Source organism: Mytilus trossulus, unplaced genomic scaffold (assembly GCF_036588685.1).
Source record: "Mytilus trossulus isolate FHL-02 unplaced genomic scaffold, PNRI_Mtr1.1.1.hap1 h1tg000460l__unscaffolded, whole genome shotgun sequence".
NCBI classification, from domain to species: domain Eukaryota; kingdom Metazoa; phylum Mollusca; class Bivalvia; order Mytilida; family Mytilidae; genus Mytilus; species Mytilus trossulus.
The window spans coordinates 141775-163959 of NW_026963371.1; the positions used below are offsets into that span (position 1 = coordinate 141775).

Genomic DNA, 22185 nt, shown 5'->3' on the forward strand with positions numbered 1-22185 from the left:
TTTTTCTTGTTTCAATTACCATATGTACGTACATGTACAAGGAAATAAATAGGTCACCATATATAAGGATATGAAGGTGTTTTACAGAGATAATAATTCTGTGCAAAAAAGTAAGCCTGGAAGGGAGGCCAAAAAGTATAGATAGAAGAAGGTAGAGATGATGAAATATAATGACAATATTGATTGATTGTTGGTTGTTTAAAGTCCAGTGGCAAATATTTGATGCATGTTTAGGACGAATATAAAAAAGATCAATTGACAGGAAAATAAAGTATAAAGTGAAATAGTTATAAAAAAATAGAAAACGATGATGTGACCCCCCTAAAAAAACATACAACAAAACAAACCCACCCACACTCGCATATACATGTATACATCTCTAAAAAAATATATGGATTTTGGTTTCATGGTGCCCGCCTAGGTATCCAGGTTATGGATCCGCTCCTGGGAGTGTGGCAGTTTTTTCAACCCGAAAATAGGGATGACTTTTTTCATTTTTGAAATGATCCAAAAATAAATGGGGAATGTGTACATGAGACATAGATGATGCCAGCGCTAACATAACATATACAATTTTAAAGGGACATAACTGATGAATTATAAAAGTGATATTACCCAAATTTGTACTTGATCTGATATTTGTGGTAATGAGTTTTGTTTATAAGTTTAATTAAATTTGTTTGAGGCAATCTCAAGTTAGAGAACAGAAATGTAAAAATCAGCTAGTTTTCCATTTGTAAAGGGGCATAACTCTAGAACAATAAAAGTGACACCCCCAAAATTTAGAATTGATTTGTATTTTGTAGTAAGAAGCATTGTGTATAAGTGTCATAGCATTTGGTTGAGGCAAATCAAAATTAGAGAGCAGAAATGAAAAATTCAGCATTTTTTTTCATTTGTAAAGGGTCATAACTCTAGAACATTTAAAGTGGCACTACCCAAATTTAAACTTAATATGTGTTTTATGGTAATAAGTATTGTGTATAAGTATCATAACATTTGTTTGAGGTAAGCTTAGGTTAGAGAACGGAGATCAATTTTGGAACGTACGTACAAGAGGGATGTACAAACGGACAAGGGTAAAATTGAATGCTCCCTCTGCTATAGCGGGGATATATATATACAAATCATAACACACTTTATGAAATGTTCATGTCATCAAATTTATCAAAGATCATAACACAAACACACCAGTGTGGTATACATTTTCTTAATGTTGATATCATACCAAAATATTTCTTTACCAAATCACATTTGTACTCCTTATCGTTCACATTTCTTTTGGACTTTTGGAATAGAGTTATTTTTAATCACAAACTTTGCAATGTCATTTTTTATAGACCATCTTTCTTTTAGTTTGTTATTTTCTGGAATTAAAATTGTTTTTAAAGAAGCATGCTTTTTACAAAATATACGACCTTGTGTTTTTAAAAGCCATTATGTTTGGACATATGCAGTATCTGTTTAACAGGCAATGGCTGAGATATGAACCTGATTATGCATGCCCGAATGAATTATGGTTAGTTCTAACCCTGAGGAAACTTTAATGTATCTCTCCTTTATATCCTTTTGAAATCATGATTTGAATGGAAACAGATTTAAACTAGTATACTACCCTTCAAATGTGAGGTATAAAACAATTCCATTATAAACTATTAATTATTTTCTAGATCACCAAATAAGGTATATTGGTATATTAGCTATATAGGTAACAATCAACAAGATCAAATGAATGCTGTATAAAAGACCTATTTGTATCTCTTTCACTTGCCACTGGTACTTTGTGGTTAGCTACAAACAAGATCTAATTATTTCCTGTATAAAAGATTTTTTGATAGATACTTTTCACTTACCACTGGTGTTTTTTTTTATGGGAAGCAACGAACAAGATCTTAGGGATGTCTTTAAATGAGGCGTAATTTTATCTTTGCTACTTACCACTGGTACCTTGTCCTTATGGGTGGCAACAAACAATATCTTAGGGATACCAGGATACACCACCTTACAATAGGTCAGGATTGAGTTTACCCAGTGCAGTAAAAAGACTGAAAGAAGTATAGAGTATAATATGTGTTTTAATTAATTTGTTCTCTCAATTTACAGGGGTATGATGATATTCATTTTGAAAACTTTACCCTTGGCAAGTAAAACTAAATTCTTGTTGTCCAGAACAAAAATTACTTGCTCTGAATTTCTCGATAAATGTTGAAGTATTTTACTGTATGATTCTAAAAACTGGTTTGTGTTACATTTTCTCATGGTTGTGTCCAATAAATGTTATATATGTCTTGCTAGCATATACATTTTTCGTATCATACTGTACAGAGTGTGATACAAAAAAGGGAAATGAAAATCTGTGTTAATTCGTGACGATATTACAGCATTTAAATTTATTATTATTTGTTTTTTTTTAGTTCAATTTGTCATTTTTAGTTCAATTTGTCATTTTTAGTTCAATTTGTCATTTTTAGTTCAATGATGACTTTTAAAGGTTAACACGACGTACAAATAAGTTAGACTTTTGATCATCAAGATAAAATGTTTCTCCGGACTATTAGTTTCTAATTGTCATTATGCATACTATGTTCATTTTTGAATGAAGTATGTTCAGTAATATAAATGTTCCAATTGTAATTGATATAAGTTACCTGCTGGGGTTGGGTTCATGTGCTGTCCTGGAAAACACAGTACATCAGGGATTACTTCATTCAATCTTTTGCTTCCATCAAATACTACTAGAAACAAAGCTCTGTAAGTCATGAATGTCTGGTGTGTTGTATAATAGACATACTGTCCACCAAAGTCCCAGAAGATGAGTCTGCCAACTTTCATCTTATATTTACCAGTTTTTAGGACTTTCTCCATTCTTTTTCTTATTTCCTTTTTGGTCATTTTTGTTTTTATTTTCTTCTTCATTTGCTGTGTTTTAGACTCACTAGATGATGTTTGTGGGGACACAGATTGAGCTGCTTGTGGCTGTGAAGAAGGTCCATCTGATAGGTTAACAGGAAAAGATGGTGACTCGGAAGCATCTGACTTCTGATAATTAGTATCTTCTTTATTTTGACTATCAGCAGGTTTTGCAACTGATTCCTGTTTTTCTGGTGTTTTTGTTTGACGTTGACTCTCATCTTCTTCTATCGAGGTCATTAACACTTTATTGTACACCACATCCAAGGCATTATAGGTTGCTGTATAAAGAGATAACAAAATACTGATGCTATCTACTTAAGAATGTACTTAGGTGAGGTTAGGTGAAAATAAATAAATTAAGAAGTTAAAAACTTTAAGCTGGTAGAGCATCAATTAAGTATGAAAATAAGCAAAAAATATTGATAGGTCATGGACATCCTTTTCGAGATATTTGAGATTAAAAATATGGAAAGAAAAGACTGACTAGGACTTTTATCTATATTTGCATTGGTATTATTGGGTCTCAAAACAAAAGAAATAAAATAAAGAGTCTTCTAAAAGTTTGGTAAATGACCTTTAATGAGGTATATATATTTAATCTTTTATGAAAAAAATAAATGAGTGATATAAGGCGAATAATTTCACATTGTGTTGTATTGAAAAACACCAAGGAGTTCGAACATTTGACAGAAATTCCAAAACCTTACCTAAGTTCATCCTTAATATACAGAATAAATAAACTTTGAAATGAACTTTACTCTGTCTATTTTAAAATGACATACTGGTAGTCATCAAAATGACATACTGGTAGTTATCAAAATAACATACTGGTAGTCATCAATAACATACTTGTAGTCCTCAAAATGGCATACTGGTAGTCATCAAAATGACATACTGGTAGTCATCAAAATGACATACTGGTAGTCATCAAAATGACATTGTGGCAGTCATCAAAATGAGATACTTGTAGTGATCAAAATGACATACTGGTAGTCATCAAAATGACATACTGGTAGTCCTCAAAATGACATACTGGTAGTCATCAAAATGAAATACTGGTAGTCATCAAAATGACATACTGGTAGTCATCAAAATGACATACTGGTAGTCCTCAAAATGACATACTGGTAGTCCTCAAAATGACATTCTGGTAGTCCTCAAAAAGACATACTGGTAGTTGTCAAAATGACATTGTGGTAGTCGTCAAAATGACATTGTGGTAGTCATCAAAGTGACATACTGGTAGTCATCAAAATGACATTCTTGTAGTCATCAAAATGACATACTGGTAGTCCTCAAAATGACATTCTGGTAGTCCTCAAAATGACATTTTAGTAGTCATCAAAATGACATACTGGTAGTCATCAAAATGACATACTGGTAGTCATCAAAATGACATTCTTGTAGTCATCAAAATGACATACTGGTAGTCATCAAAGTGACATACTGGTAGTCATCAAAATGACATTCTTGTAGTCATCAAAATGACATACTGGTAGTCCTCAAAATGACATTCTGGTAGTCCTCAAAATGACATTTTAGTAGTCATCAAAATGACATACTGGTAGTCCTCAAAATGACATTTTAGTAGTCATCAAAATGACATACTGGTAGTCATCAAAATGACATTCTTGTAGTCATCAAAATGACATACTGGTAGTCACCAAATGACATACTGGTATTCATCAAAATGACATACTGGTAGTCACCTAAATGACATTCTTGTAGTCATCAAAACGACATACTGGTAGTCATTAAAATGACGCACTGGTAGTCACCTAAATGACATTCTGGTAGTCTTCAAAATGACATTCTGGTAGTCTTCAAAATGACAATGTGGCAGTCATCAAAATGACATTCTGGTAGTCTTCAAAATGACATACTGGAAGTAATCAAAATGACATTCTGGTAGTCTTCAAAATGACATTGTGGCAGTCATCAAAATGACATTCTGGTAGTCTTCAAAATGACATTGTGGCAGTCATCAAAATGACATTCTGGTAGTCTTCAAAATGACATTGTGGCAGTCATCAAAATGACATTATGGCAGTCATCAAAATCACATTGTGGCAGTCATCAAAATGAGATACTTGTAGTGATCAAAATGACATACTGGTAGTCATCAAAATGACATACTGGTAGTCCTCAAAATGACATACTGGTAGTCATCAAAATGAAATACTGGTAGTCATCAAAAGAACATACTGGTAGTCATCAAAATGACATACTGGTAGTCATCAAAATGACATACTGGTAGTCCTCAAAATGACATACTGGTAGTCCTCAGAATGACATTCTGGTAGTCCTCAAAATGACATACTGGTAGTTGTCAAAATGACATTGTGGTAGTCGTCAAAATGACATTGTGGTAGTCATCAAAGTGACATACTTGTAGTCATCAAAATGACATACTGGTAGTCATCAAAATGACATTCTGGAAGTCCCCAAAATGACATACTGGTAGTCCCCAAAATGACATGCTGGTAGTCATCAAAATAACATACTGGTAGTCATCAAAATAACGCTTTTGTAGTCATAAAATTACGTTCTGGTAGTCACCAAAATGACATACTGGGAGTCCTAAAAATGACATACTGGTAGTCCCCAAAATAACATACTGGTAGTCCTCCAAATAACATACTGGTAGTCATCAAAATAACACTTTTGTAGTCATCAAAATGACATTCTGATAGTCATCAAAGTGACATACTGGTAGTCATCAAAATGACATACTGGTAGTCATCAAAATGACATTGTGATAGTCATCAAAATGACATTGTGATAGTCATCAATATGACATACTTGTAGTGATCAAAATGACATACTGGAAGTCATCAAAATGACATACTGGTAGTCATCAAAATGACATACTGGTAGTCCTCAAAATGACATACTGGTAGTCCTGAAAATGACATTCTGGTACTCCTCAAAATGACATACTGGTAGTCATCAAAATGACATTCTGGTAGTGTAGTCATCAAAATGACATACTTGTAGTCCTCAAACTGACATACTTGTAGTCCTCAAACTGACAAACTGGTAGTCGTCAAAATGACATACTGGTAGTCCTCAAAATGACACACTGGTATTCATCAAAATGACATACTGGTAGTCCTCAAAATGACATACTGGTAGTCATCAAAATGACATTCTGGTAGTCATCAAGATGACATACTGGTTGTCCTCAAAATGACATACTGGTAGTCCACAAAATGACATACTGGAAGTCCTCAAAATGACATACTGGTAGTCCTCAAATGACATTATGGTAGTCCTCAAAATGACATACTGGTAGTGTAGTCATCAAAATGACATACTTGTAGTCCTCAAACTGACATACTTGTAGTCATCAAACTGACAAACTGGTAGTCGTCAAAATTACATACTGGTAGTCTTAAAAAAGACATACTGGTAGTCCTCAAAATGACATACTGGCATCATCAAAATGACATACTGGTAGTCCTCAAAATGACATACTGGTAGTCATCAAAATGACATTCTGGTAGTCATCAAAATGACATACTGTTTGTCCTCAAAATGACATACTGGTAGTCCACAAAATGACATACTGGAAGTCCTCAAAATGACATACTGGTAGTCCTCAAAAAAAAATACTGGTAGTCATCAAAATAACACTTTTGTAGTCATCAAAATGACATACTGGTAGTCATCAAAATAACACTTTTGTAGTCATCAAAATGACATACTGGTAGTCATCAAAATACAAAATTACATACTGGTAGTCATCAAAATGACATACTGGTAGTCATCAAAATGACATACTGGTTGTCATCAAAATGACATACTGGTAGTCATTAAAAGTGACCCAAATTGAGCAGTAAAAGTAAGAGTTGATTATTGAACCATGAAAAATAAAGTTAATGGATTAAAAACCTGTCAAAGATGAGAATGACATAACCAGGAAACATTGTGAAATAAAACGTTGCATGATTGTAGATAAAGACAACTTTTCAACAAAGTCCCATCGACATGGTTGAAAACAATTACATGTAAGTGTACGGCCTTCGACATTGACCATACCCTTATATATGGACGGACGAATACATACACATACCGAAAAGCATAATGCCGCTAGGTTAGGCATTAACAAGCATCAATCAAATTAGTTACAACACAATAAATGTTGAACAGAAAAAACAACAAATAGCAACCAGCAACAACCACTGAATTGCAGACAGACACACACAGAATCTAGAGTCAAGGTTGACCTAATATGTTCATTTCTTTACCCACTAAATACTGCCTACCTCAACTTCTAAAACCAGATGCTCCGCAGGGCGAAGCTTTATACGACCGCAGAGGTTGAACCCTGAACGGTTGGGGCAAGTATGGACACAACATTTAAGCTGGATTCAGCTCTAAATTTGGATTGTGATTAAATAGTTGACACAGCATAGGTTTCTGACACAGAATGAATGTGTTCTAATGAACTTAATTTTTTTGTTTTCTCTTAGAGCAGTTCACTATGCTCTTGAATATTAATCCTATCAAAAAAATGTTTGAAGAAATTTCAAATGAGAAAAATTGAACCCAATTTTTTAATCACATTCCCCTTTCCCTTATTCCAAAACTAATCTAAATTAAAATATTCTAATGGAGTTTGCAACAATAACTGCTCATTTAAATACATCATAATATATTAAGATGTAAAAAAACTGCTTGTTATCACTGAATTGTAAAGATTATTTAAATTTATCAGTTGGTAGTAAAAAGTGAATATACATTGTATATTGTATATAACAAAGATTTAAGTTGATTCTGGACAAAGAAAGATAACTCCAATTAAAAACAATTCTTGCAAGATATTTCTTGCTTACTATTCTGGACAAAGAAATATAACTCTAATTAAAATTTTTTTGCTATTTCACAATATTGTGAAATTAGATATTTCTTGCCATTGCACAATACTGTGCAATTGAAAAGACTTGCTATTGCAAAATACTTAATATAATAATTTTAGATCCTGATTTGGACCAACTTGAAAACTGGGCCCATAATAAAAAATCTAAGTACATGTTTAGATTCAGCATATCAAAGAGGCCCAAGAATTTAATTTTTGTTAAAATCAAACTTAGTTTAATTTTGGACCCTTTGGACCTTAATGTAGGCCAATTTGAAAACGGGACCAAAAATGAAGAATCTACATACACAGTTAGATTTGGCATATCAAAAAACCCCATTTATTCAATTTTTGATGAAATCAAATAAAGTTTAATTTTGGACCCAGATTTGGACCAACTTGAAAACTGGGCCAATAATCAAGAATCTAAGTACATTTTTAGATTCAACATATCAAAGAACCCAACCAATTCATTTTTTGTCAAAATCAAACTAAGTTTAATTTTGGACCCTTTGGACCTTAATGAAGACCAATTTGAAAACATGACCAAAAGTTAAGAATCTACATACACAGTTAGATTCGGCATATCAAGGAACCCCAATTATTCAATTTTGATGAAATCAAACAAAGTTTAATTTTGGACCCTTTGGGCCCCTATTTCCTAAACTGTTGGGACCAAAACTCCCAAAATCAATACCAACCTTCCTTTTATGGTCATAAACCTTGTGTTTAAATTTCATAGATTTCTATTTACTTATACTAACGTTATGGTGCGAAAACCAAGAAAAATGCTTATTTGGGTCCCTTTTTGGCCCCTAATTCCTAAACTGTTGGGACCTAAACTCCCAAAATCAATACCAATCTTCCTTTTGTGGTCATAAACATTGTGTTTAAATTTCATTGATTTCTATCTACTTAAACTAAAGTTATTGTACGAAAACCAAGAAAAATGCTTATTTGAACCCCCTTTTGGCCCCTAATTCCTAAAATGTTGGGACCAAAACTCCCAAAATCAATACCAACCTTCCTTTTATGGTCATAAACCTTGTGTTAAAATTTCATAGATTTCTATTCACTTTTGCTTAAGTTAGAGTGCGAAAACTAAAAGTATTCGGACGCCGACGACGACGACGCAGACGACGACGCCAACGTGATAGCAATATACGAGGAAAATTTTTTCAAAATTTGCGGTCGTATAAAAACAGTAGAAAAATAATAAGGTTGAATTCATATATATATATATATTGATGTTTATTCTTACCTGGATCTATCATAATCCAACTTCTGGTCTCAATATCGAGTCCACAGCGACCTTCAACGAGGGAAATGCCATCAGTCGCATATCGCCCTTCTGGAACATTATCTCCAACTAAAAGCTTGACTAGGCTTGATTTCCCAGTAGCGAACTGGCCGGTTACCATGCAGCGCATGTCAAATGATTCGTAGCTTCCTCTGCCAAACATAGAAGACTCTGAAAATATAAATGTCGAAACTGTCTATTATCAATGTATGGCTAATGATATTTACAAAATATGTGCTACACCTTAGGAATAGTGACTATAAATTAGGGATGGCAACGAGTAGTCGAGTACTCGGGTACTCGATCGGAAGGCCCAGTACTCGAGTACAGTTTTAGTACTCGGATACTCGTTTGACTGTTATACATCTTGAGATATTTCTCTAAACATTCCCACTCACTTTAGTTCATTTGAAACACCCCATTCTTTATACTAAATAAAATCAATTAACAACATAAGATGTTTATCTTGAGGCTACGTTTTGTTATAGCAATACCAGCAACGACCTTTCCTTCCGAGCTAATTTTTTCATATGCATTAATTGTAACAAAAAATAGAAAGTCAAACAGTCTTTCGTCTGAAATTGTTGACCCGATCATGTTTCTAAACAAGAACAAAATCAATGTTACCTGCGGTGAACCCCACGGAACTGATTAGAGATATTTGTAACAGTGTTTGTAAACGGATCAACACTTTCATGGATTAATAATTTTAAAACTCATCACATGCCGTAAACACTTATCTTTGTTTGTTAATCATAAACGTAATTGGTATGAGATGTACATTTAAATTAATTTAATTACTCTGTATTTGAAACTGAACTATAATTGGTTAATTTACAATTTAAAGATATAGACAAGAGCAACATTCAAACCAGTAGGTCGAAAATAAATTGACAACGGCATGGCTAAAAAAAAGAAGTTCAGATAAACGATAGTGCAAAAAAAAACACAGAAAAAGTAAGACTGAGCAACACGAATAAGCACAAGTACCTGAAGTCCAATATTGTTGTTGCCAATAAATGGACAAGTCGTATAATAAAAAAATACGAACTCCTAAGGAACAGATGATACATACATGTATATTGTCTACCTTTTTGGACTTTATATGCAATATTTTTGATTTTTTTAAATTAGGTTCATGAACACGTACACCGGCAAACGATTATAGGTTATTTATAGAAACGGCGGTCGGTAATTAATTGTTTTTAGATACACAAAAAAACAGAGCATCAAGCTATGTTTGTAGTACGTTTGTCTTTCGTTAACATGTTTATGATAGGTATTAACAAAAATACTGCATCCTACCTAAAATCTAAACTTTTCAATAAACGTTTAAGATTTATCCGAGTACTCGCGAGTACTCGAGTATCATGAACGAGTATCCGAGTATTAAATTTCAGATCTTTTGACATCCCTACTATAAATAGTAAAATTTATGACAAGCTATTTTACTTTTTAATAACACTTCAAAATTTGATATCAAAAATATACCAACAAAGTTCATAAAATATCTAAGATATCTTTAAGATATCTTATCAATCACATACGGTAACTTATAATGTATATGATAAATCATAAAATCATATAAGATATCTTATGAATTATATAATATATCTTATAAATTATATAATATATCTTGTGAATTATATAATATATCTAATAAATTATATAAGATATATTATAAATTATATAAGATATCTTATAAATTATATAAGATATCTTATAAATTATATAAGATATCTTATAAATTATATAAGATAACTTATAAATTATATAAGATATCTTATAAATTATATAAGATATGATATAAATTATATGAGATATCTAATAAATTACATAAGATATGTTATAAATCATATAAGATGTAATATGTCATGTGTATGTTTTATATTAAGCTACTATGTTTTTACAACAATGAACTTCTGACGAGGACAATACGTTATATATATTGACCTTTTATGAGTGTATTCACAGAGGACGAAGTCCGAAGGTAAATGCATTCTGATAGATCAATATATATATACTTTTTAAATGATATGAGCAAATTAGTCATAATACAAATACATCATCATGTAAGATACGGAAAAGCCAAAAGGTTCCACTATCAATATAAATCAAGAGTTCATATTGCTTTTCTAACAAGACCAATACGTACAAAAACATGGCAAATACGGGACATTCACTTCCGGTTTAAATTTTCTTACACCATTACTTAACTTAAGGAGTATGGTTATGCATAAAAATATGTGTATTACATTTTTTTTTAAACTTCAAATCATAATATAAAAAGGTTAAATGATGTTCAATGTTTTGTAACCGTTTGAAGTCTTGAAACGGGAATAATTCACAGCCTTTTTGAGAACGACTTCTGATTATCGACACTATTGCATTTCTGTTAATTATTCATCCGAAGCAGACGATCCAAGGGTAAGAATAGTTAAACTGTCTGATTTATTCTTCCCAGCAACTTTATATTTGATAAGAACAAAAATCATGGACGTAAAAGCGTAAAAACAAGTTCAGATATGCAAATAAGGTAAGTTTCTTATTTTATTCGAATTCTTATTAAAAGAATATAAAATAGTTATTAAAAGTGTTATGAACTTGCTGTTTCTTAATTGTCCCTGTTATAGATTCTCAGTCAAGTTTCGGGTCAAATACAGCAGACCTCGAATCTACAGGGCCAATAAAGAAACATCAATTTAATAACAACTTAGTATTAGAAGAATGAAAGTTCTTGATTTGTACATTACATATGTATATAATGTATATGAAAAAATGGACTTCAAATTTCTTAGAAGTTTTAGAAAATCTTACTTTGCTGAATATTTACCAATTTAGTGACAGCAACCAAACAATGTAATGTTCGGTTCATCTGAATATACATGTATTTAAGGACTGATGCAACTTGACCTATTTAACAATATAACCCCATGTCAGATTTACTCTATATGCATAAGTTTTTGAGATATAGGCCAAAAACTGCACTTGACCACCATGATCTATTTTTGGCCATAGCGGCCTTGTCTGTTGATTGATCTAAACACAGATACAATCTATAAACTAGATACCTTTAGGAACATCCAGTTAAAGTTTAGAAGTATTATGCCCAGTAGTTTCAGAGAAGAATATTTTTAAATGTTAGCAAACATGATGAGCAAATTGAGCAAAATTGTCTTTAAAGGCAATAACTCCTTAAGGTGTCAATTGAGAATTTTGGTTATAGTAACTTTTTTGTATATCTTACTTTGCTGAACATTTTCGCTACAGTTTATCTCTATCTAGAATTATATTCAAGATAAACAAAAAATCCAATGTTTTTTTCAGTTCGACTGCAAATTTCAGTGCTGATAGATTTTGACTTATTGAACATGTTCACCCCATGTCAGATTTGCTATAAATGTTTTTATTCTTGAAAAAAATATAAGTTAAAAACTGCATTTGATACCTATGTTCTATTTTTATTCATATCAGCCATGTTTGCAGATGGATCATCAAAACTTTGGATACGATTTATATATAGTTAGACCCGTAACAAAAATTCAGTTAACGTTTGAAGGCATTCGGTTTAGTAGTGTCAAAGAAGAAGATTATTGAAATAGTTAACGAGGACGATGACGTCAATGACAGATGCCAAGTGATCTTGCATGGGTACTTTAGCACCGGTGATCTAAAAAAAATAAGGATTGTCTGCGTATCCTTTAATACACAGGTGAGCCATAAGCCCCTGATACACACAAGACACACCCGTCGTCTTGTGTGTAAGTTTTATGCAATAATCATAAATAGTTTCTGAAATACAGCGCAACATGTAAAAACCAACTGTTTTTAATAACAAAAAAATAAATGACTCTAAAATGAAATTTTGAATCAAACCAAAACATATACAGATTTGTGATTAAATAACTAATAAGTGTGTAAAGTTTTAAGCAATAATCATGAATCGGTGTGAGATAGGGCGCGACATGTTATTACCCCTCCCCCTGTTCCAAAATAATCATAAATCATTTTTAAGATACGGCGCGACATGTAAAATCCCCTCCCCCTTTTCTTTTTAACAAAATCCTCAATATCTCAAAAAAACTTTGAATCATCACCAAAATGTATACAGATCTTTAGATCAATATAACTAAGAACTGTGTAAAGTTTTAAGCAATAATCATAAATTATTTTGAGATACATTGCGACATAATAAAATACACGCCTATTATAGTTACAAAGTCCTGTCACTCAAAAAGTTTTAACTAATAATTTTTACCAAAAATTATACAGATCTTTCGACCAACAATATAAAGTTTCATGAAATTTGGATAAGTAGTTCTCAAGTTTTGAGAAAGACATACGGACGGACGAACGAACAGAGGGACGGTCCGAAGAACAACTATATACCATTATACGTTACGTCTTAGACAGGTGTATAAAAACTGCAACAAATCTTTCTCGAGACAAAAATACACCAGCTTGTAAATTCAGATTCAGCAAATTTTAAATTTCTAAAAAGATATCAACTCGAAAACGGTGATCCAATATTGGCACATGGTCTGTGTTTTTTTTAGTAACACATATTGTGTATAAAGTTCATATTATATGGTTGAGGAACACTTTATTGAAGAAAATACAATAATTTCGGGACATAGGGACATATGTAGACAATACAGGTAAACGTTTATCCTTCAAATGATCAGAACTGATTTCGAATCTTGTTCGATTCATTGTTGATATAAAGGAATTTCATAGATAAATTATTAGAATTGCACACATGAGAGTGCACATGCTAACATAGTAATTTCTATAAAATACATATTTCCAAGGGGCGTTACTTTTGAAAATAGTTGATATGCATAGATTTTCTGTTGCAGAAACACAGATACAGCCAAAAATGTGGAAATAATTGTACACATGGAAGTGCTTACAAGCCCGAACAGTTTTAACTGACCCCTGGTATTCTACATAACTAAACAAAATCAATAACCCAAATTTCTGAACATATTCCAGTCTATTTATAATAACTTTATGACAATGTCCTCTGACCTAGTGACATTAAATTGAATAGGGATCTACCTCGCATTATATTTACAGATATTGTGTTCATAAGTAACACTAAATATGTAATGTGTTAAATTTTATAATGAAATAAAGAAAATACCTTGCGTCCTTAGAACAGCAGTCTGAAATAAAGAGGAACATGTATTGAGTGTATATCACCAAACTTGTAAGAGTAATAAAGTTTAAAACATAAACACCCACAACCTAGTCTGTAATGGAAAACAAATAGATGTTGATTGATTTATATTTGGTGTCAAATGCCACTTTCTGCTATTGGCTTGTTCTTATCTGTCATTTTTTATTAGTGAAGGAAGCCAGAGTGCCTAGAAAGATCAACCAAATATGGGCAGAAAAATTAGAAGTTTGAAACCCACAAGACCATGACCATTGCTACGACAACTACTGTATACCAAATGGCATTGGTTTACCACTTTGCCCACTTGACTTTATTCAAACCATGCAAAACCAAAGGTTAACAAAACAAATCTTATTGCACCTGAAATGGCTATTGTCTCTGTATTTAATGTCTCCTATTCTAAACCAGAGGATGTTAAAAGAGCCAGTGTCACTCATCAAAGAATATGTGCATCTTCAACAATGAACACTTTCCAACATCGTAAACTTGAATAGAAATTGAGATAAAAGTCTTTTGGCTGTTGATTTTGCATTGCCTCTCACATTTTCCATGTTTACTGTTTATAGTTTCTGTCTATGATCTTTAGTTTCTGCTTAAAGCACTTTAAAGGGTAAACAATTGTCATTTTAGAGTAATCACACATAGTATACTTATGATTTCAGAAAGATTTGACTTATTTGTAGGTATTGTCTTGCTGATATTTTTTGTCTATCTTTTATACTTTTCAAGATGATTAGCAAAACCCACAAAGTATTAAAAACGTCATTAAAAAGCAAGAAGTCCATCATGGAGTGGACTGACAATTTACACCATTTGACTTATTTGTAGATCTTTCTGTCTATATATTTACATGTATAAATTTATGTTTTAAGATAATTTGCAATAACCATTAAAATTGTTAAAAAAAATAATTAAAAGCAATCACTGTATTAAAAGTAGTCTGACACGGGTTTGGTTCTTCTCACATATTTCATGATGGTATAATACTAAACCCAGAATAGAAAGGATTGTGCCTGATATACATATGATGAACACAAAATATTCCAATCAGTTAAATTACGGTCTGGAGACTTGAGCTGGCATGTCAGTAACTGATAAACACATGTTTAACCTCGACGCAATTTTGCGCCTGTCCCAAGTCAGGAGCCTCAGGCCTTTGTTAGTCCTGTATGATTTTTAATTTAAGTTTCTTGTGTATATTTCGAAGTTTTGTATGACGTCCATTATCACTGCACTAGTAAACATTTTTTGTTTAGGGCCAGTTGAAGGACAACGCTAGGTGCAGGAGCTTCTCTCTACATTGAAGACTCATTGGTGGTTGTTGTCTGCTTTATGGTCGGATCATTTTGGTATTTAGCAATTTCTCTCTGTTTATCATAGTTTTCAAAATTATGGACAGAAATAAAACAAAATGAACAAAATTTCTATAGAAATAGTCTAATAGTTTTGGCGCTAATGGGTAGCAAATTATTTGAAATAGATCTCAACATTCTGTACAATTCTAGTTTTTAAAACATAAATCAGTTGGCACTGATTTTGGCCAAGGTTGGTTCCAATTGAACCAGTAGTTTCAGAGGAGAACATGTTTTGTAAATAAGAACAGGTCAACAGAAAAAAGGTAGACGATGACAGAAAACAGACGCTAAGTGGGGAAATAGCTTACCTTGAACTTTACATTTATACAATCAGTATACTATATACCGCAGTTGCTTATCAGATATTCGTAAAAGTTTACAATGGGATTTTTACAAAAGAGGGACGAAAGATACCAGAGGAACAGTCAAACTCATACATTTTTATTTGTTTTGTAGATTGAACTAGAGGCTCTAAAGAGCCTGTGTCGCTCACCTTGGTCTATGTGAATATTAAATAAAGGAAGCAGATGGATTCATGACAAAATTGTGTTTTGGTGATGGTGATGTGTTTGTACATCTTACTTTACTAAACAGTCTTGCTGCTGACAATTATCTCTATCTATAATGAACTTGGCCCAGAAGTTTTTGTGGAAAATGTTAATAAAAATTTACAAATTTTATGAAAATTGTTAAAAATTGACTATAAAGGACCATTACTCCTTAGGGGGTCAATCGACCATTTCGGTCATGTTGACTTATTTGTAAATCTTACTTTGCTGAACATTATTGCTGTTTACAGTTTATCTCTATCTATGATAATATTCAAGACAATAACCAAAAACAGCAAAATTTCCTTAAAACTACTGATTCAGGGGCAGCAACCCAACAACTGGTTGTCCGGTTCATCTGAAAATTTCAGGGCAGATAGATCTTGACCTGATAAACAAGTTTACCTATTGTCAGATTTGCTCTAAATTTTTTGGTTTTTGAGTTATAAGCCAAAAATTGCATTTTACCCCTATGTTCTATTTCTAGCCATGGCGGCCATCTTGATTTGATGGCCGGGTCACCGGACACATTTTTAAACTAGATACCCCAAAGATGATTGTGGCCAAGTTTGGATTAATTTGTCCCAGTAGTTTCAGGGGAGAAGGTTTTTGTAAAAGATAACTAAGATTTACCAAAAATGTTTAAAAGTGACTATAAAGGGCAATAACTCCTAAAGGGGTCAACTGACCATTTCGGTCACGTTGACTTATTTGTAAATCTTACTTTGCTGAAAATTATTGCTGTTTACAGTTTATCTCTATCTATAATAATATTTAAGATAATCACTGATAATATTCAAAAACAGCAAAATTTCCTTAAAATTACCAATTCAGGGGCAGTAACCCAACAACGGGTTGTCCAATTCATCTGAAAATTTCAGGGCAGATAGATCTTGACCTGATAAACAATTTTACCACATTTCAGATTTGCTCTAAATGCTTTGTTTTTGAGTTATAAGCCAAAAACTGCATTTTACCCCTATGTTCTATTTTTAGTCATGGCGGCTATCTTGGTTGGTTTGCCGGGTCACCGGACACATTTTTAAAACTTAATACTTCAATGATGATTGTGGCGAAGTTTAGTTTAATTTGGCCCAGTAGTTTCAGAGGAGAAGATTTTTGTAAAAGTTAACGATGGCGGACGACGCCGGACGCCGGACGCCGGACGCCAAGTGATGGGAAAAGCTAAAAATAAACTGACAACGATATGGCTTAAAAAGAAAAAAGACAAACAGACAAATATAAGTACATAACATACAACATAGAAAACTATATCATCTTTGAAACAGTAAAACCAACTCGTGATTGCGTCCGTAAAATGTACAACATCATATAATATATTCAATTTTTAAGTATAGACAGAAATGGACTGTCTCTACTTGGTGTTTTATCAACACAAAAAAAATATTCATAACCACATAATAATGAGACTTGAAGATGAATAACTTAAATAAAAGTACTGTTCCTTCTCATATGTTTTTTTTGTCTGTAACATCAGGGACTGAAAATATCTACAGCCAAGGTCAGGTACTTGAATATAAAGGATTGTGAGTCAGCCTTCATTTGAGCCAAATAACCTTTGGATTTGCTCTTCACAAAACAAGCTCGAGGTTCCAAAGAGCCTGTGTTGCTCAGCTTGGTACATGTGTATGTGCATATTTAAAAAGGACACCCTCCATTATTTTATACAATGATCGAAATCAAGAAACACAATCTCTGTTTTGTTGATCTGGCATTGCTGATTTTGTAGTTTGTTTAGTTTATCGCTATTTTCTTTAATTTTTGCTCGAAACATAAAAAGGGTAAACAAAAAATCTTCATTTAAGGGCAATTGATGTGTACACAATATCTGACTCGTTAGTAGATCTTGCCTTGCTGATCATTTCTGTGATTTGAAGTGTCTTTTTGTTTATAATGATTTTTATCAAATTAGGATAAACTGAAAAAAAAACATACCCCCAAATCATCATTTTAAGGGAAAATAACTATAATATGGAAACGTCGCAAAATTTCCTTCATATTGTCTTAATTGTAGATCTTGTCTTGGCAATTATCGTAGAAAGGAGTTAATAGAAGGTTTCGCCATGATGACTTATTTGTAGAACTTGTCTTAGCAATTATCGTAGAAAGGAGTCAATAGAAGGTTTCGCCATGATGACTTATTTGTAGAACTTGTCTTAGCAATTACCGTACAAAGAAGTCAAACGAAGGTTTCGCCATGATGACTTATTTGTAGAACTTGTCTTGGCAATTATCGTAGAAAGAAGTCAAACGAAGGTTTCGCCATGATGACTTATTTGTAGAATTTGTCTTGGCAATTATCGTAGAAAGGGGTCAATAGAAGGTTTCCCCATGATGACTTATTTGTAGAACTTGTCTTGGCAATTATCGTAGAAAGAAGTCAAACGAAGGTTTCCCCATGATGACTTATTTGTAGAACTTGTCTTGGCAATTATCGTAGAAAGGAGTCAAACGAAGGTTTCGCCATGATGACTTATTTGTAGAATTTGTCTTGGCAATTATCGTAGAAAGGGGTCAATAGAAGGTTTCGCCATGATGACTTATTTGTAGAACTTGTCTTGGCAATTATCGTAGAAAGAAGTCAAATGAAGGTTTCCCCATGATGACTTATTTGTAGAACTTGTCTTGGCAATTATCGTAGAAAGGAGTCAAACGAAGGTTTCGCCATGATGACTTATTTGTAGAATTTGTCTTGGCAATTATCGTAGAAAGGGGTCAATAGAAGGTTTCGCCATGATGACTTATTTGTAGAACTTGTCTTGCTTATCATACTGCATTTTAAAGTTAATCTGTTTCTGTTATAGTTGTTAAGATAATAGTCAAAAATGCTAGAAAATTGTTAAATTCATCATTTAAGGACAAAAAAGATGGACGAAAGATGCCAGAGGGAAAGTCAAACTCATTAATCGAAAATAAACTGATAACACCTTGGCTAAAAATGAAAAACTAGAGGCTCTAAAGAGCCTGTGTCGCTCACCTTGGTCTATGTGCATATTAAACAAAGGACACAAATGGATTCATGACAAAATTGTATTTTGGTGATGGTGATGTGTTTTAAGTTCTTACTTTACTGAACGATTTTGCTTCTTACAATTATATCTATCATGAACTTTGCCCATTAGTAACAGAGAACTATATTTGGTAAAAATTTACATAAATTTACCAAATTAATGAAAATTGTTAAAAATTGACTATAAAGGGCAATAACTCCTTAAGGGGTCAATTGACCATTTAGGTCATGTTGACTTATTTGTAGATCTTACTTTGCTGAACATTATTGCTGTTTACAGTTTATCGCTATCTATAATAGTATTCAAGATAACCAAAAACGGCAAAATTTCTTTAAAAATTACCAATTGGAGGGCAGCAACCCAACAACCAGTTGTCAAATTCATCTGAAAAATTCAGGGCAGATAGATATTGACTTGATTAACAATTTAACTTCTTGTCAGATTTGCTCTAGATGCTTTGGTTTCATAGTTATAAGCAAAAAACTGCATTTTACACCTATGTTCTATTTTTAGCCGTGGCGGCCATCTTGGTTGAATGGCCAGGTCATCGGACACATTTTTCAAACTAGATACCCCAAAGATGATTGTGGCCTAGTAGTTTCAGTGGAGATTTTGTAAAAGATTACTTAGATTTATGAAAAATGGTTAAAGATTGACTATAAAGGGCAATAACTCCTAAAGGGGTCAACTGACCATTTTGGTCATGTTGACTTATTTGTAGATCTTACTTTGCTGAACACAATTTATCTCTATCTATAATAATATTCAAGATAATAACCAAAAACAGCAAAATTTCCTCAAAATTACCAATTCAGGGGCAGCAACCCAACAACCGATTGACCGATTCAGCTGAAAATTTCAGGGCAGATAGATCTTGACCTGATAAACATTTTTATCCCGTCAGATTTCCTCAAAATGCTTTGGTTTTTGAGTTATAAGTCAAAAAATGTATTTTACCCCTATGTTCTATTTTTAGCGGTGGTGGCCATCTTGGTTGGTTGACCAGGTCACATCACACATTTTTTAAACTAGATACCCCAAAGATGATTGTGGCCAAGTTTGGATTAATTTGGCCCAGTAGTTTCAGAGGAGAAGATTTTTGTAAAAGATTACTTTAATTTACGAAAAATGGTTAAAAATTGACTATAAAGGGCAATAACTCCTAAACGGGTCAACTGACCATTTTGGTCATGTTGACTTATTTGTAGATCTTACTTTGCTGAACATTATTGCTGTTTACAGTTTATCTCTATCTATAATAATATTCAAGATAATAACCAAAAACAGCAAAATTTCCTCAAAATTACCAATTCAGGGGCAGCAACCCAACATCCGATTGACCGATTCATCTGAAAATTTCAGGGCAGATAGATTTTGACCTGATAAACATTTTTATCCCCATGTCAGATTTCCTCAAATTTATTTGGTTTTTGAGTTATAAGCCAAAAACTGCATTTTACCCCTTTGTTCTATTTTTAGCCGTGGCAGCCATCTTGGTTGGTTGACCAGGTCACGCCACACATTTTTTAAACTAGATACCCCAAAGATGATTGTGGCCAAGTTTGGATTAATTTTGCCAAGTAGTTTCAGAGGAGAAGATTTTTGTAAAAGATTACTTTAATTAACGAAAAATGGTTAAAAATTGACTATAAAGGGCAATTACTCCTAAACGGGTCAACTGACCATTTTGGTCATGTTGACTTATTTGTAGATCTTACTTTGCTGAACATTATTGCTGTTTACAGTTTATCTCTAACTATAATAATATTCAAGATAATAACCAAAAACAGCAAAGTTTCTTCAAATTTACCAATTCAGGGGCAGCAACCCAACAACCGATTGACCGATTCATCTGAAAATTTCAGGGCAGATAGATCTTGACCTGATAAACATTTTTACCCCATGTCAGATTTGCTCTAAATGCTTTGGTTTTTGAGTTAGGGGTAAAAATGTTCTATTTTTAGCCGTGGCGGCCATCTTGGTTGGTTGACCGGTTCACGCCACACATTTTTTAAACTAGATACCCTAATGATGATTGTGGCCAAGTGTGGTTTGATTTCGCCCAGTAGTTTCAGAGGAGAAGATTTTTGTAAAAGTTAACGACGACGGACGACGAGGGACGACGACAGACGATGGACGACGGACGCAAAGTGATGGGAAAAGCTCACTTGGCCCTTCGGGCCAGGTGAGCTAAAAAGACAAACAGATGAGCAATAGTACACATGACACAACATATAAAACTAGAGAAGAAGCAACACTAACCCCTCCAAAAACGGGGGGTGATCCCAGGTGCCCAGGAAGGGTAAGCAGATCCTGCTCCACATGTGACACCCGTCGTGTTGCTCATGTTATAACAAATACAGTAAACATTATAATTCGGTAGATCTTATTCATGAAAGGGAAGGGGGTTGTAGGTACGACGTCAGGAACATATCCGATAGCATCTGTGAAACGGTTATTTCATGACGGTCAACCAACTCGTGATGGCGTCCGTTAAATTTACGAAGGGATGATTTAAACTTCACCATTGGAACTCTTGGTTTGATAGCTTCCTTGTGAGCAGCAAGCCTATATCAAGAAAATCATGATAGGAAATACAGGCACGGGAATATCGTATCAATTGGGAGATATATACCCGTATGCAGGTGCTGCTGGAATGTAGCTACTAAGAAATGGAAAGTTCAAAATTGGAAAGCTGAAATCATCACTTTTTTCGTAAAGTTTTGTTTTCAACCGACCCTCATTTCAGATGTACGTCAATATATGACGCCTAAACTCCTATAAGTCGTCGTACCGATGTAAAGTATATGGGCGTTTTTCAATAAAAACGTATTTTCTTGTCCCAGCCACTTAAAAAAAAAATGTGTTTGATCTTTGCAAGTATTTTTTGTGTGCAGTCAGTACATTGAATTAAATTTAACATTTTTATGCAAAGAAACAGTTTATTTTTAGAGGGATTGAAAAGATATTGACTCCTGAATGGTCCAAAACAAC

The 22185-nt window shown here is 33.1% G+C and overlaps 1 protein-coding gene across 1 annotated transcript in view; it reads right to left on the reverse strand.

The window, feature by feature from the left end:
* The window catches only part of LOC134702429 (uncharacterized), a 70733-nt gene that overhangs the window by 21722 nt on the left and 26826 nt on the right, over positions 1 to 22185 (reverse strand). Inside the window, exons 5-8 of the mRNA XM_063563334.1 lie at positions 14221 to 14242; positions 9036 to 9245; positions 2649 to 3191; positions 1939 to 2045 (exon numbers count right to left, since the gene is read on the reverse strand). Coding sequence (XP_063419404.1) covers positions 1939 to 2045; positions 2649 to 3191; positions 9036 to 9245; positions 14221 to 14242 — 882 coding nt within the window. The remainder of the gene's footprint in view (positions 1 to 1938; positions 2046 to 2648; positions 3192 to 9035; positions 9246 to 14220; positions 14243 to 22185) is intronic.